The sequence below is a fragment of the Anarhichas minor genome, unplaced genomic scaffold (genome assembly GCF_050575085.1).
Source record: "Anarhichas minor isolate MPS153535 unplaced genomic scaffold, ASM5057508v1 ptg000031l, whole genome shotgun sequence".
Taxonomy (NCBI): domain Eukaryota; kingdom Metazoa; phylum Chordata; class Actinopteri; order Perciformes; family Anarhichadidae; genus Anarhichas; species Anarhichas minor.
Window position 1 is genome coordinate 1,572,511 of NW_027466477.1, and position 16,591 is coordinate 1,589,101.

The 16,591-nt window shown below is 42.4% G+C and overlaps 1 protein-coding gene across 2 annotated transcripts in view; it reads left to right on the forward strand.

Moving 5' to 3' along the window:
• pcgf3 (polycomb group ring finger 3) overlaps positions 1 to 16,591 on the forward strand; it is a 43,449-nt gene that overhangs the window by 15,090 nt on the left and 11,768 nt on the right. For both annotated transcript variants that reach the window (XM_076105225.1, XM_076105226.1), the window contains exons 2-6: positions 7,034 to 7,143; positions 10,464 to 10,581; positions 12,528 to 12,624; positions 14,851 to 14,906; positions 15,964 to 16,071. In XM_076105225.1, coding sequence (XP_075961340.1) covers positions 7,129 to 7,143; positions 10,464 to 10,581; positions 12,528 to 12,624; positions 14,851 to 14,906; positions 15,964 to 16,071 — 394 coding nt within the window. In that variant the 5' untranslated portion in view covers positions 7,034 to 7,128. The remainder of the gene's footprint in view (positions 1 to 7,033; positions 7,144 to 10,463; positions 10,582 to 12,527; positions 12,625 to 14,850; positions 14,907 to 15,963; positions 16,072 to 16,591) is intronic.

Here is a 16,591-nt window from a genome sequence, read left to right on the forward strand (position 1 = left end):
TAATCCCAGTTTTCTGTCAATTGAATTGTTCCAGCTCGATTGACTTTAGATAAATATATTCTCCAGAAAGAATCAAACTTTACTCGTTCTTCTGGAAAATCACCGGTTTGAGATTTACTTGATTAATTCCAATTTTTTTAAGTCTAAACTTTTTTTTTTACGAACAACTATAATTGACAACAAGGCACCAGACTAACTCTTTTCAATCGTCCCAAAGTCAGTATTACTGAGCAGAGCTAGAAAATACACTTTTTGTTTCCGTACATTGTCTGTTGAAATTAAGAAAATGTCAATGAATGATGGATTCCAACCACTTCCTCTCTTTCTTTCCCACTGATTTTGAACTTTACACAAAATGAAAGTTCTAAATCTTGTCAGTGTGATCAAGATGTCTGGATGTTTACTTGTCTTGTCTCTGGAAGACCCAAAGAAGTACTCGAATTTGAGTTGAACAGAAGGTGCAACAGGGCTGAAAAAGTGCAGTTTTTAAATCAAAGAAACAAATATACCCAAAAGAGACCCTGTAAAAGAGAATAGACTGTATATAAGATGTGGACGTAGTCATTGTGACGTCACCCATTGGTTTGTGGACTGATGCTTTGAAGCCCCGAGTTTGGTGATTTTGCCATTGCCATCTTGGAATTAAGGCCGTTGCCATGTTGTTCTTTTTGCAGCCAATGAACGGAAGTTACCATATTTTGAATACGGAGGAGGTACGTAGTGACGCCGTATACGTAGCAGCACCGAGCCGTCAATCATAGTAAGCCCCGCCTTAAAGCATCCCCTGCTTTATGGTCTGTTTGACTTTAAATGGACCATAATTTACTAAATGAACATCATGCTGTATTGAAGAAGACTTGAAACTAGATATTGAGACCATAAACTCATGTTTACAATGTTTACTGAGGTAATAAATCAAGAGAGAAGTCGAGTCATTTTCTCATAGACTTCTATACAATCAGAGGAGTCGCCCCCTGATGGACACTAGAGAGAATATAGACTTACGGCACTCTACCTTCACTTTTCAGATAGAAAGATAGATAGATATGAATCTGGAAGATTATGGATATTTTTCTACAAGTGAGGGCCTGGTCCCTAATGTTAGATTTTCAAGATGTCATTTTCTCATAGACTTCTATACAACCAGAGGAGTCGCCCCCTGGTGGACATTAGAGAGAATGCACGTTTTATGACTCGGCAGAACCGGAGATTGCCGCCTGTTCCTAACATCAACCTTCTAAAATGTATGCGTGAGATCAGTGTTCTACAACCTGCCACTAACCTGATCCAGGATAAAGAAGAAACGTTTATCAAAAAGTTGCCACCTGGGTGTATATGTAGAGCAGAAAACAGCCAGGCGGTTCAGTTTGTGGGGTCTGCTCTAGGCATCAGCTTCACCGACTTCACTCCTGGCCTCCACGAGCTGAACTCAAAAGCTCAATTATTCAAGTGTTGCTGCTTCTTGGCAGCGCGTTGGGCCTCCTGGCCGGCTGCAGTCTGCTTCTCTTTGGAAGGCGTCTATTGTCTGCACGATTCCACCCCCCAGGCACCCGATCCCGGCTGGAGGATTGAGGGCCATCAAACAGAGTTAAGAGGAGACAATAACTATGTGTGTGTGACGGCACGGTGGATGTGCGAATGCTTATAGTTCAGGCAAACTCTTGTGTGTGTGTGTGTGTGTGTGTGTGTGTGTGGCCCAGGGGAGTGTGTGTGTTTTGAAGTGAAGCCAAAGCTCCCGCCACAAGAAGAGGCCTCTCCTCCTCCGTCCACTGATGCCGGCCTTCAGTGTCCGTCGCTCCAGCTGGCAGCCAATTTATACCGAGGCCAAACACTCCAATCCCCACAGGCGGCCAACAGGGGCTCTTTGTGATGCCAGAGAGAGAGAGTGTGTGTGTGTGTGTGTGTGTGTGTGTGTGTGTGTGTGTGTGTGTGTGTGTGTGTGTGTGTGTGTGTGTGTGTGTGTGTGTGTGTGTGTGTGTGTGTGTGTGTGTGTGTGTGTGTGTGTGTGTGTGTGTGTGTGTGCGTGCGCGTGTATCAGCTACTGAGACAGTTGCTCAGCTCATGACTGACTGCAAATGTAGTTAATCTGCAGACGTAGCTGTATCCAGAGGACTTGTTTCTGCTTTGGTTCAGGCTGGACTTACATTATATTAGCGGCTCGCAGTCGGTGGCACCGCCACCCGGAAGCGGTCGAGCTTCGACAAACTGTCGACTCTGAGTATGTGAACTTGTTCAGAAAACAAATATTGTGGCTGTATATCTGTACGTCTCAGATGATTCATCGGCTGTCGTTGCTGCACTCAATTAGTTTCCTGTCCATAGTTTCACAGTTCATCTCGTACCTGTTTACATTTATTTATTTAGCGCTTCTGAAGTGAAAGCTGGCAGGTAAACAGTTAGTAATTAGGAGCTGTGAAATGTCATGTGATGTAATCGGTTTGCACTTCTCAGGGATCAAAGAGGGCAACTCGCCACTTTGTTACATCAGGGCACCAACAAATGAAATCAACCCTCAAAACGTTTCACATCTACGGCATTTAGCTGATCCTCTTATCTTGAGTGACTGAACACTTTCCCATCCAGCAGCATTGCAGCCAACCTTTATTATGGAGAGTAGATTGGAGCCACAGCTCGACCATTTCTCCACGACCTCACCATAATCATGAAGAAGAAAACCAATTTTAATTCAAGTGGATTTCAAAAAAGTATATTTTGACGCAAGTTTGGTACGGGCAAACTATGTGTGGTGGATCGCTCCAGTGTTTTAGTGCCACACATGATATCAGTTATCCTCTAGTTATCCGCTTCAGCATTCGTAGAAACATTTCTCTGCTTAAAGATCTTTGTGATTGTTTGGTGTTCTTTCTACTGTTGTGTCTCCTTAAAGAGCCAAAGGGAACGATCTCTCTTGATTATTATCCACGTGCATTTATTGAGCAAACACTACACGAAAAACATGCACATGGCATCTGTGGTTATTTAAAGCTGAGGTACGCAGTTTTCTGGAAATGGGTTAAAGTACATCCCTCCCCCTGCCCCTCCCACCAGACGAGCACAGTCTGCTCGCACCAAGTTGAAGTTCTCCCCGTCTCTAAAGTTCTTGTGTTTATTGTCAGACTATCTTTTTAGATTCTCTTTTATGATAAGTCCGTCTTCCTATTTTGGGTTGCTTTGTAGTGTAGGTTGTGTTGTTGCCAATGCTGGAATAGGAACGTTTTCTGCAGGATTTCCCGCCATTGAAACAGCCATGCACATCTGGATTTACAGAACAACCAATAGGAACGCCCCTTCTCTAAAATGACCTGTGATTAGCCAAAGTCTCCTGTGAGTGGTTAGATTTTTCTAAAAGCCTGAAAACAGAGCAAAGAGGAGATGCAGGAGTCTGGTTTTCTATTAGACCACTTCAATAACAATATGCAGAAAGGTTATTATGGATGTTTTGACCAATGACACCAATAATAAACTGCTGACCCCAGCTTTGAGGAACATTTTGAAGCATGGGGTGTTGAGTTTAGGTAGCAGTTCCCAAGCTTTAGGGCATGTGAACCCTTAGATATAAAGCCATGCCCACAGGTGGTTTTACTCTTAAGGGCGTGGGAATGAGTTGAGAGCAGTGATTTATTCCTTTTTATATTCCTATAGTCCTATTTAGAAGTCCAACGAGATGAAAGTATCCAGGATAAAAGCAAAAAAATAGTTCCTTTAACAGATCCTCCCTTAATCGTCTTGTGACCGCTCAGACTTATCTTGTGACTCTTTTGGGGGGAGGTCCCAGACCCCAAGCCCAGGCTGTGAACCAGTAGGGTAGAGGGTGAGGATGAGTACCTCTCTTTAAGCCTGAATCGATGCCATCAAGGCTCACAGTACACGATGAAAAGATAGCTGTTGAAATCATTGCTAAACATGAATTAAGTTAAGTTTCTAGTGTTTAAAAGTGCTTTCTTGGCGCCTTCATTTTATTTTATTTAACCAAAGATATGAACACATGGTCATGAGGCAGGTGTGATGTGATCACAGAACATGATTGATAAAAGCAGAGCGTCGGCTCAGGTCCTCAGTGGGATTGTGGGAAACAGTTGCTGCCTGACGATGCGTGATGATGAATCAATACGGTTACTGTTCACCACACTATCACAGCATGGCAGCTGCCTCCACTGGTATCTGATGCTGTTACTGAATGCCAGACGTCTGGAGCTTTTAATAGGAATAAATATGCCTCTTAATGTAGACTAATTTAATTATATTTGGATATAATTGCTTTTAAAGCTGCACGTAAGTTGATTAATTGGCCACTTTACATAACAACTTTAATAATGAATTAATTGTTTTGAGCCATCATCAAAGCAAAAATGCCCCAAATTATCTCGTTCATTTCTCAGATATAGAATATTTGTTTATCTAGTCTTCTACGGCTCATAAATTGAATATTCTTTGGGTTCAGGGCATAAAACGATTAATCTTTAATGATAATAATTTATCTATTTCTGTAAATGTTTAAATATAGTCACATTTTTCTGCTTGAATCAATAGCATTTGATTTATTTAATCATCTCTTGGTCTCTTTGTTGTGTTCATAGAAAAGCAGATTTCAGTCTCTGAGATAAACACAGTAATGAGGGTTCATTTCACATCTGACTCCCAGATCACAGATCTAATGATGTTTACAGATGTGGAACAGGATCAGGAGGACGGGTTAACCACCTGCCAAGCAGAGCAGATAAACCACCCAGATGTGCAGCTATAACCCGGCTCCTTACTGCTGCTTTTGACCACAGTTACATGAAAATAATGTGCAGTTCGGCCCCAACATGATTCAATCAAACACAGACTGTAAATAAGCTCCTGGTAGCTGAGCAATTACATTATTGGAACATATTCACACGAGGACGAGAGAGACAACAGCAGTTTTTGCCTCTTCCTCCCTGAGACGATGAAGAAACAAATTCAGTTTCACAGCAATAATGTTTGCTTTAAATGTGCTGCTGTCCTAATATTTGGCATATTTTGCCCTCATTAGACTGCTGACAGGCAGAAAATAGGGCTCGGCTAACAGATACAGGTAAACGGTATTCAACGTGACTATCAGGACATCGCTGATATCTGTGAACCGAGATAACAGTGTTTCCAACATGATGGTGAAAGTGGGTCTTGTGGTGCAGTGGAGGCTGTCTGTTTAATATAGTGTCTGGCTTTCACATCACTGGTGTCCTCGCATGACCTGAATGCAGCAGCCTCAGCTCAGCTCTGAACTAGACTCAACTCACAGGTTGTTTCCATCTTTTATCCTTTATTATACATATATTTATATATATATATATATATATATGTCTATATCCAACCTCAGTCCTGGACCTTGTTAATACTCTTTGTGGCTGAATGGGAGCAAATTCCTGCAGCTGTGTTCCAACATCTGGAGGAAGGCGTGAAAATATTGGAGTCATGTTAAACTCCACGTTTAACAATCTAACGGGTGTCATGTTTGCGTGACGACATCTCGGCTGTATAGTGGAGCTCATTTAGAGAGTTTAGGTGTTGTCCTCTTCTTTGTTCCTTTCACGAGGTATTTTACCTTCTGTTGATTTGGCATCTGTCCTTAAAACATGTGCTTTTCAAGCATAACTGCAGATGTTAACATCTGTCTTCTCATCCACACAGCCCTTCACATCGTGGGATAGTTTTATGTTGTTGGTGCAGACAGTTTCTGTCCACGCAAAGCAAACAAAGAGGAAACCCACGACCTCGACTCGCCCCTCACCAGGGCGCAAATAAAACATTACATCGCAGAGGCGTCATGTGACCATAACCTCTGTGTGAAGCTCGTTAATAGGCTGCGTGCGTCCTCAGCCGACCCCCCCCCCCCCACACACACACACACACACACTTCAGCGCTGTGGAGTAACTGGGCTGATTTCACGGTCTGATGAGCAGACGGAGGCAGACCTACTGCTGTAACCGGAGACTTGTGTGTTTTGTAGGAGGATGAAACAGTCGTGGGTGTCCGTCCTGCGCTCCCTCTCCAATCGTGACCGGAGTGGCCGGACTCCTACACATTAAGCCATGAATCACACGAAGCGATGACGGGTCACTGCTGACAGAAGTCCGTTGCCCTCCTGCGTGGAGGACAACCACACGTTTTAGGAACACTGTACAGCATTAAACGTGTGTGTTACGAGTGGTGATACATGACATCTTCTTTGTTTGTTCTCTCTTGCCAAGCGGCTCATCAATTCAAACAGCGTGGGTGGTACAGTGAAGTATTTATTCCGTGGAGTTTCTGTTGCGGTTGCGGTAGCTTTCTTTGCTGTGCCCAGCCACATTTACAGATTTTAATTAAAGGAATAGTCCCACAAGTTTGGAGATCCTTGCGAGGAAACAGCCGGCCCGGCTCTGTCCAAAGGTGACAAAGTCCGCTGTCTATACCTTCAAAGTGCATACATTAACCCGACATATCTAGTAGAAAAGTTCCTTGGCCGTGGTCAAAAATAGCCCAGTGCATAACCTTTGTAAAACAGCAGATTGTATTGTATTCTCTGTATTTGAACGTGTTCATTGGGGAGCTTTTGGTGTGCTGGTGGGAAGAGTTTGCACAGAGCCAACTAGACCAGTTTCTATGCTAAGCTATGCTAAGCTATGCTATGCTAAGCTATGCTAAGCGGCTGCTGGAGGCTTCATGTTTAACTAATGAGTTATCAATCATCTCATCTAATTCTACTCTAAAATCTATTAAATGAGCACATTTCCCGAAATGTTGAACTATGTACAGTATTTAAAGCTGAACTGGTTTTAGTGTCTCGTAGATGTTCTTCACTCACCAGACAAACAAACAATGGTAATCTATCGAGTGGCTGGTCAAATTTAAACATTCACTAGCAATTGTTGGGCAAAGAAAAGTACATTTTGCACCCTGGGTAGTATTCTTTAGTATTCTTTCCTAGAATACTATGTCTGGATATTGCCAAGCCCCGATTTTTCAACATCAATGAGATTTCAGAATGCATCTCCCTGACGTCTTTGCTTTCTGTCTCTGTCTCAGGCTCCAATGAGAGGCTCTCCATGATGAGGAGCTAACACTGTCGGCCGCACAACCGCAGGAAGAGACGTGGCCGCTGCACCATCCACAGTCGACGCATGGCGGTATTAGGGGTAAGAACACAGCGCCTGGTTCACTCTTTTCTCTTCGTCAGTGCTGAAAAACTCAGAAATTAAAGCTGGATGAGTTACCCACACTTTTAGACATTTCATGAACATGTGTCAAGACTGGGGTTAGTTTCTCTCTGGTGCTCACGGTTTGGTTTGGCTGTTAGTTGAAGTCAACTTCAGTGAAGAATTTCCTGTCTTAGAGCATCCCAAATGATGCTGTAGCGCACAAACATGTTACTTAGGAATTATAATCGAGGTTTAACAATTGCATTCTGCTCGATAAATGCTGGTATTGGAAGCTGAAACTACATCACTCCAAAGAAAACTAGGAATTATGTTCATTGTTCTCTCAAATGAATGATTTCTTTGGTCTATAAAATGTTAACAATTGCAATAAATATTCAGAAAATTTCCCAACGCAATGCAAGGTCTTAAAAATAAGAGACAAAAAAGAAGCAAAGCTTCACAATTGTGGAGCTAGAACTGGGGAATATCTGGTATTTCTGCTTGCAACATAAAATTGATTATCCAAGTAGTTTGTTTATTGATCAGCTAATCGATTGACTAATATCTTCAGCTCTCACTCCGACATATTGGGTTTGTGAAATCCTTTTAAAAAGTCACGAGATGACAAAAATGCCCCATCAACATAAAGGTTTTGAGTTTATTTTTTGTTTTTTAAAAAGCTGACAGTTGGACATTGGAGACATGTCCGTTTGTCTTGTGTCTCTATCTTCTTCACATCTGTCTCAGCGCTCAGAGCGTCCACATGTTTAGCAGTCAGAGAGGGTTTCAGAGCCGGCTGGAGCCTCTGAATGATGGATGTCAGCTGTCTGAGCGTCTAACTCTCCGGCCACAACCAGCTATTAGCTGGCTGTAATTTCATATCTGATGATTTGGAGCTGCTGTATGACGGGCTGACTAACATACAGAGCAGCAGCTGTACATTATAATGGCTTTAGATCCTATTGTTAAAGCGAGCTGGTGAGCTGAAAACAAACTGATTAGACGTATGGTGGAGACAGAAGCAGGAGGGAAAAACATCTAATAAAATGAACGTCTTTAATGCTTCAGGAGTCAGACCACGAGTGGAGCCAGACAGCCGAGCACTCTCTTCAGGGTGTCTCTGCTCTGTACTCTCACACTGGAGGGCTGTCTAGTTTAATCCAAAGAGAACTTATTTTAAAACTGCAGTTCAGACCTTCTCTTTGAGTTATTTTAAAAGTTATTCCTGCTCGTTGATGGACAGAAATTCTCTAATTCCCCAATAAGCTGTCGGTTAGCTCTAAAGCAATTTGGTTTAGATTGTAAGAGTCACGATAAACTAACATAGAGGCCTTTCACTATATTATGTTATCGACTTATCGTACGATAAATATTGACGTGACATCGATCATTTTTGCGTTATCGACTTATCGTACGATAAATATGGACATGACCGTGATAATGTTTTTGGTATTGACTTATCTGTTTTGGATCCTCACTCAAACTGTAAAGCATTGCGTTTGTCACTGTACTTTCTATGTGTTATAAATAAAGTTGCTTAAAAAACAACAACATCCACCGTAGCCGAGTATTAGTGCAGTCAGACTCCATTTCATGTTATGGAATGGACAGTAAAGTTATCCTATCTTATATTTTTTCACTATTCGACCACAGCCCATATCTGCTGTTGGCGGCCATTAATGTATATTTCTGAGCTAACAGGCTAGTTGACCGTTGTACACATCAGCTCTGTGAGAACAGAGAGGACTCTTAGTGACCTGTTGATGATGTTACTCCCACAGTGAAACCACAGTCAGTCATTCAGTTACTCAACACACGTCTGTAGAGACATTCTTACGTGTTCTAGTGAACGCATACCTAAGTGTGTCTCTGATGACTGAACCACAGTGCTATAATATCAACATAAAACAGGCCACTTGTGCCGCAACGGTCTCTTAAACTCAACCAGGAGATGGAAACACAGGAGACACGGGGACTCTGTTGCAGGAAAGCAGCTAACTGGCTCTGTGGGTACAATAAGACCAGGCATAGAAAACAATGAAGCCCAGCCAGCTGACATAAAAGGCTGCAGTAATATCCAACATATTGTTACGTGATGGGATTATGGGTATTTTACTGGCGGCATTGTACTCGCAGTGGCAGTTTCAATGGTTTCAGTGATGAAGCACCTTGTGAAACTGGCTTATCTTTCCCTACATAGAGGCATTATTCTATGCATTAACGGGAATTGTTTTAATATGGTTGTATGATTGATTAACCTCCATGTAATTAAGGATTTATACGGATGTTATATTCTGTCCCCGGTGTGCATGGATTTGTTTATATCTACCAAATTGTGACACAAATGATTGTCCACAAAAAGATGTGACTCGCTTATCAATCAGTGACGTACTCACTCAAATCTAAAATGTAATACGTCAAACAGACACATGCACATTAGAGCAGCAGCTATAAGAACAAAGAACATGGAAGCAGAAGTTACTTTTCTCGGGTTGGACTGAAACCAAAGTTTTGAATTTTGCAGGTGTTAAAGATGTTTAGTTGGATATTGTCCGGACCATCTGTCACATTATGTGTGCTCGCTTCTTATACAGAACAAAGAACAGAACCCAACTTTAATGATTTTCCTGGTTGATGTTTTAAACCATCAGTGATTTAAGATTTCTCTCATTTCTCCTCAGCCCACGAGCTGCCATCTGCTCTCTGTTTTCAGAAATGAATAGAACTTCCTTTATTTGAGCATCTGTGATGTTATGCAACTTACACTTTAGCTGTAATTGTAGAGCAGCACACAGTGTTGCCCACAGACTAGTAGGACAGATTAACAGCCGCAGGGAGTGAACCTAAAACCTTTTGGTCTGCAAATGAAACCGACTGAACCTGTGACCCTCGAGAGTTTCCCTCTAAAACAGTGTCAGAAAAGACACAATGCAAGTAGTTGAAAGTTGTATAAAGAGCGTGCATGTATGTATACGTATGAAGTGTTCAGTGTTGACCAATATATAAGGGAAAAATTCAAAATTCAGAGCATTAAAACGGCAAAAAAGCTATTTTTTACATTTTAATTTCAGCCCTTAAACAGAACAGACATGTGACAAATACATTAAAGAAACCCACAACAGCATTCAATGGTTTTTCTTTCTTTCGAGTACTATTGTGTATTAATTCTTCTCAAATGGAAACAAGCACCAAAGTTCAGCTACAGACCACTCAAAGCAAGAGAGAGATAGAAAAGATCAACTTGCAGACAGCGTCCCAATAATCCTGAATCCAATTCTGAATAAATTTCTTAACTTCGTCTTGTTGTTCTTCCCCAGAACCCCGACGTGCTGACGAGGAAGATACAGCTGTGTCACATCAACGCCCACATCACATGTCGTCTGTGTGATGGCTACCTGATCGACGCCACCACCGTCACAGAGTGCTTACACACCTGTAGGTCTACACACACACACACACACTTCCTGTCTGCCTACACACCTGTAGGTCTACACACACTCACACACACTTCCTGTCTGCCTGTTTTTCTTCCCTTCTTCCTTCCATCATCTCTTCCTTTCTTCCTTTCCTTCTTCCTTCCTTCCATCCTCTCTTCCATCATCTCTTCCTTTCCTTCTTCCTTCCTTACATCCTCTCTTCCATCATCTCTTCCTTTCTTCCTTTCCTTCTTCCTTCCTTCCATCCTCTCTTCCATCATCTCTTCCTTTCTTCCTTTCCTTCTTCCTTCCTTCCTTCCATCCTCTCTTTCCTTCTTCCTTTCTTCCATTCATCCTTACTTCCCCTATTCCTTCCTTTCTTCCCTTCTTCTTTACTTCCCTTCTTCCTTCCCCTCTAAACTGTTAAGTTGTAGAAAATGCATTTTAAATGCAGCTGTTGGTGTCTTTGGCATCTTCTCATCCCTCTTATGAAACAAGTTTTAGGTCAGCGCTTTCTCATCTAGCCAGAAACTTCCTGTGCAACCAGCGAGGCCTCGTGTGTTTCTGGGTCAGGTCCGACCCAGAATCAGGGGTCTCCCTCATCCTCAGCCTCAGGTGCCCTTCAGTGCTCACACGGGATCTGAACCGAGCTGAAGTTCTCAGTTTGTTGTTGTGAAGTCAAACTACTGCGAATCAAACGGAGGTCTGTGGGTTGTGAGCTGGAAGGCCTTCTCACCCCCGCCGTCTCTGGAGCTGTTTACTGGAGCTCACACACATTCGTTCCTGGTGCGCTGCATTTGGGTCGCTAAGAATAATCATAGTCACACTGGAGCGTGAGCCAACCAGCCGCTCTCCTGCTCGCTTCACATTGAAGCGAAATATTTCTGTTTACTTTAAGGGAGAAAAACCTGATCAAGCAGATCAATCCCCTTCACTCAGAGAGCTTATTCTGAAGCTAATGTTTGCAGCATAAAGCACCTGAAATAAGCTTCAAACAAGACACTGAACTAAGCGCCTAAATGGTAAAAAGAGCATGCAGCGTTATGAAAGAATATAACAATAACATTATAGTGAGATAAACCCAGACGGTGTGATACCTCATCTGTCCAGCAGAGGGAGCTCTTCCACCACAGACCGGAGCTCTTCTGCTCAGTGTAAACATCCGCGTAGACGCTTTGATTCTCCCTCCTGAGGGTCTCCACCATCACACACCTGAGACAAAGAGATTCACATCACGCCACCGTTGCAGCTGTTCAGTCTGAGCTCCGCTGCAATAACACGGAGACGATGAGATGAAAAAACTGGTGGGGTGGAGATGGATTTGATGGAGGCACGTTTGTAGGTGCTGGTTCTTAAAACCAGCACCTACATGAAGGTTTACGTAGGTGACAGATCAAATATTTTATGCTTAAACATCATTTTAACATTGGTTTATCGGTCAAAAGTTAGAATCTTGTCGCTGGAGGGAGGTACAGGAGAACCAGAACCAGGACTGAGAGGGGCAGACTGTCAGCCTGCCGGTACAGATCCCTGTAAATTGCTTATTAAAGAATTGTGGCCAAAATGAATTCGTTGGTGCTCTCTGATGGACAGACTGGGTACCAGAGACACATGTACGATTTGAAGTCATTCAGAAACTGTCGGCTGATACAAGAAATGTCAGTACAGGAGTGCCAAACATATATATGATGTGTAAGCTAATAACAGCCGGGCTCTAATCATGAGCTATCGATGGTGAAGTTTGCCTGAAGAGAGATTTTTAAATGCTGAATATGTGGTTGAGTTCCTGTGATCAGATTTACTCATCAGATAATCAGGATTAAAACAAACTAAATACACAGCATCATTGTTGGCCAGTGGGTTTATTTATATCAATGTGTATCTTGGAAAGTAACCATATCTCGTGTGTGTGTGTGTGTGTGTGTGTGTGTGTGTGTGTGTGTGTGTGTGTGTGTGTGTCTCCAGTCTGCAGAAGCTGTCTAGTGAAGTATCTGGAAGAAAACAACACGTGTCCCACGTGTAGGATCGTTATTCATCAGAGCCATCCACTGCAGTACATCGGGTGAGTGACGGAGCCACACACACACACACACACACACACACACGTACAGTGAGTTGTTGTCTTTCACTTCCATTCTCTTCCATTCTCCTTCTCCACCTACAGTGCACTCCTCTCCTCTCAAGGTTTCTTTGTGCATTCCTCACTCACGAACATATAGCACACACACACACACACACACACACACACACACACACACCGACAGCTTCGTCAGTGTGCAGGGAGCTGCTCTCGGCCTCTGGGGGCGTCAGCAGTGCACTGCCAGTAAACAACTGATCCGTTTAGAGGCAACCGAAATGCTCCAATCTCTGATCTCGCACCTTTAAGACTTTATACAATATTATTTTTAACATGTGCAGTCGTACTTGAGACCTGTAAACACACTGATGTGTAAAATCAGAGGTATTTATCTTTAATGTGGTGAAGATGATGCTGACTACAGCTGTAATAATAAGTCACTTTCATCAGTCAACCTCAGTACGCACGGCAGGGGAATATTTGAAGAAGTTTGCTTCAAAAACATCAGAAATGCTAAATTCTCTTTGAAATAATTGACCACTGCATTCAGGCTGCAAACATCTGAGACTCTAAAGGGTGAATCTGGTGAACAGACGTTCTCTTCCGGTTGAAATGAAAAGGTGACATTTAGGAAGTGAAGTCAGCTTCTTATTGTTTTGTTGGGTTCTCTCTGCCAGGCTGCGTCCTCCGCCTCTGAGCGCTCATGCATTCGTGTCTGATTAATTCACGTGCACCCGCAAATTCACTCATTACCGTCCAAACTGTGCCGTCTGCAGACTCATTGTTGTGCAGGAAATGCTTCATTTCGAGCACAGCTGTTTTTTTTTTTTTTTTTTTGGCCTCGTTGTTTGTAGAAAATTGGATTTGATGAGAAACATCACAAAGACAAATAAAAGCCATCTGCTCATCAAGACGACTGATCAAAGTTGATGTTTGAGATTGAACTTGAAATCACACTCGGAGAATTAGCTCCGCACGGATCCAGCCTCTTGTTCTGTCAAGTGGGAAGTGGTGGGAAGGAAATGAGTTGTCAGTGAATAATTTACTTTCAAATATATATATATATAGTATACAAGTTAAAGTCACAGCTAAATGACCGCTAATTTTACAGAATATAAAACGTAAGATATTACTTTAGATAAAACGTAATGATTTTACTTATTTTGGTATTTTCTATCTGCTCAAAATCATGAAGACGGCGACACTTGATGGAGCGGAACATGAGCCAGTTCTTTAATTATTTATTTATTTATTATTTTTTGCTGCAGAGAAGCACCAAGACTGGATGAATAAATTAAAAAATGTGCAACATTCTTGTTTTATAAATCATAAAACATGACTACAGTTTTCAGTGACCCACTTTGAAGTGCCGTCCTGTTAAAAGATGCAAGCTTTATTTAACCTGGTGAAAGTCTCATTGAGGTTAAAATCAGCTTATTAATGTTATTATAAGAAATGTAACACAGACAACATGTAGCATAGAGGCCAATCAAACCAAAGGATGCCGATATACCTACAGGCTGAACCTACACATCAAAACCCAGAAGAATGGCGTTCATCCCTGCAGTGGAGTTCCACTGACTTCTAAAGGTTTCTCTTAATTTAACAGCTTGTATCTGTGTCACACGTGTACACAGCAGACCCCGGTGACACTGTTGAGAACAAACTACCGGCTCTGTCCAGCGGGGGTCAGTGTTTCTCTGCCTTTTGCAAAGAGCCTCAGCGCCGGCAGATGCGACGACTCTCCCGGGTGGACAGCGGGGGAGACAAACGGGAGGAGTATTTCTCTCCTCCACAACGCTGAAGCAAACCCGGGGCGTCGTGTCCGTTAGCTGGTTGTCAAAACGCAGCGGCACGGCGATGTCGAGCCCCACGCTGTGCACCTGCGTCACCTGCACTGCCCGACAGTGAAAGGCTGTTTAACACTCCGACTGACAAAACATATGCTGCACACCGGCCTCTGAGAGCAGGTGTCATTTGAATTTTTCGGTCCAACACATTTGACATTTCTTAGTAAATGTCAGGTTGAGATTTGGTGCTTCTCATCAGAAAACAGGGTTCTCAGTTAGCGGTGTTAGAATAAGTTCAATATTCTGCTTTCCTTTCCTGTTAACCATCTAGAGGCCCCTTTAAAAGCATAGGGATGTAGTAACAATGGTATAACTTCTCATTAACTAATACGGTAACTAACCGATTTGTTGTTCTTTCCAGCCATGACAGAACAATGCAAGACATTGTCTACAAGTTGGTACCGGGACTTCAAGAGGGTAAGTGCACAAGAGATCCACTTAGTGACCTTAAGGCTTCCACTGAGTCCTGCTGATGTCTGGTTTATAAATGAATCCTTGTTGGTGAAACCGAGCCGGTTAGTGAGTGACAACTGTTTGATGTTTAACTTTAAATCACGTTGCACTAAAACTAGCTTAAGAAATATTAAAGTGGCAATCCTTTTAAGAGTTCATTCTGGATTCCATTTAATTTTTTCTGGAAATGTCTCCCCAGATACCCAGTCTGTAATACTGCAAATATGTAAATATTACAGTACTTTCATCACCATTGTGTTTCCTCCTTTGTTGATGAATTGTGACTTAATCTTCCAGATTGACACTTTAAATTGTAACTTCTCTTTAAACCTAGATTACATTTAATTCTGTTGCACCAGAGCTTCGAAATGTGTTTCACTATTAACTTTAATCTTCCACTTGAGGAGGTTTAATGAGCAAATTAATTAAGTTTGTCGAAGAAATAACACTTATTGCTTCCTTTGTTTTCATGGTTCTTTCTTTCTGTCTTTCCAGTTGTTCCCTTAAATCAGTCTGCCAGTTGCTGTTCCTCTCTTTCCTTTCTGTGCTGTTGTCTGGTTTTCTATCTTCCATTGTTTCGTCCAGCAGGTTTTACTTAAAGCGTTAGAAATCAGAGCTTCTCTGTCGAGCCATCACGAGTACCGTGAGGCTAAATAACTGACTCTTTTTAGCTAGCTAGCAAACAATGCTGAGCTCTTTTATATCCTACTTACTAGTTTCAGCAGCTCAAAATATATTTATTTATTCTGATTTGGGAAAGCAAGCATCTCCATAAATAAAACTCTTCTTCATTGTAGTTTAAACTTGGATTTACTAAACACAGATCTGGATTTACTCATTTTAAACCTGCTTTGAATGAATCCTTATTGGAGCAACCCAGCCAACATTATTAGTTGGCTTAGCATTCATGTTATTAATATCTCCTTGTTGTCATTATTGTGCTTAGAAGACCTCATGACGCACGTTTCAGTGCTCATTTTAAAGTGTCGCCCGTCCTCTCTGCTCTCTCTCCCTCGTACAGCGGAGATAAAGAAGCAGCGGGAGTTCTATCAGAAGTTGGGGATGGAGGTGCCTGGAGACATTAAAGGAGATCATTGCAACATGAAGACTCATCTAGATCAACGTAACGGTACGGTCCCCCCCCCCTCAGCTGATTCATCTTGGTTCTATCTGGTTGATTATGCAAATTGTCTTCGTGAGGCCAGCCGCCGTGTGAAGGCAGCTGGATTTATTTACGTCTCCCTGTTCAACATGACCTTCAGGTAGTCCATAAGAGACACGGGGGCCGCAGCATGACCGGAGGTGTTGTTTACTGTGATCATGTGATGTGATCATGTGATGTGTGTGGAAGGTCCTCCAAATACTGGGAGTCAAACAAACCAACAAAGAAAGTCTTAGGAGGCTCTACAACACAGACCAACACACACGTTTGTGTACTCACCATGCATTTGTTAGTTTTTCTGTATTTTCGATGAAGTGTGGGCTCATCAAAGCTTCTGTATGCCCCCCCCCCCCCCCCCCATTTAAACTTCTGTCGATCGTCTGTAAAGTTTTCAAGGAGCCAGTTTCCTCTAATCAGCTGAACCCTCTGAAGTCTTTACTCCACTCAGATCTTTTGGTTTGATTCGTACAAAGACTAAGAACCAGAG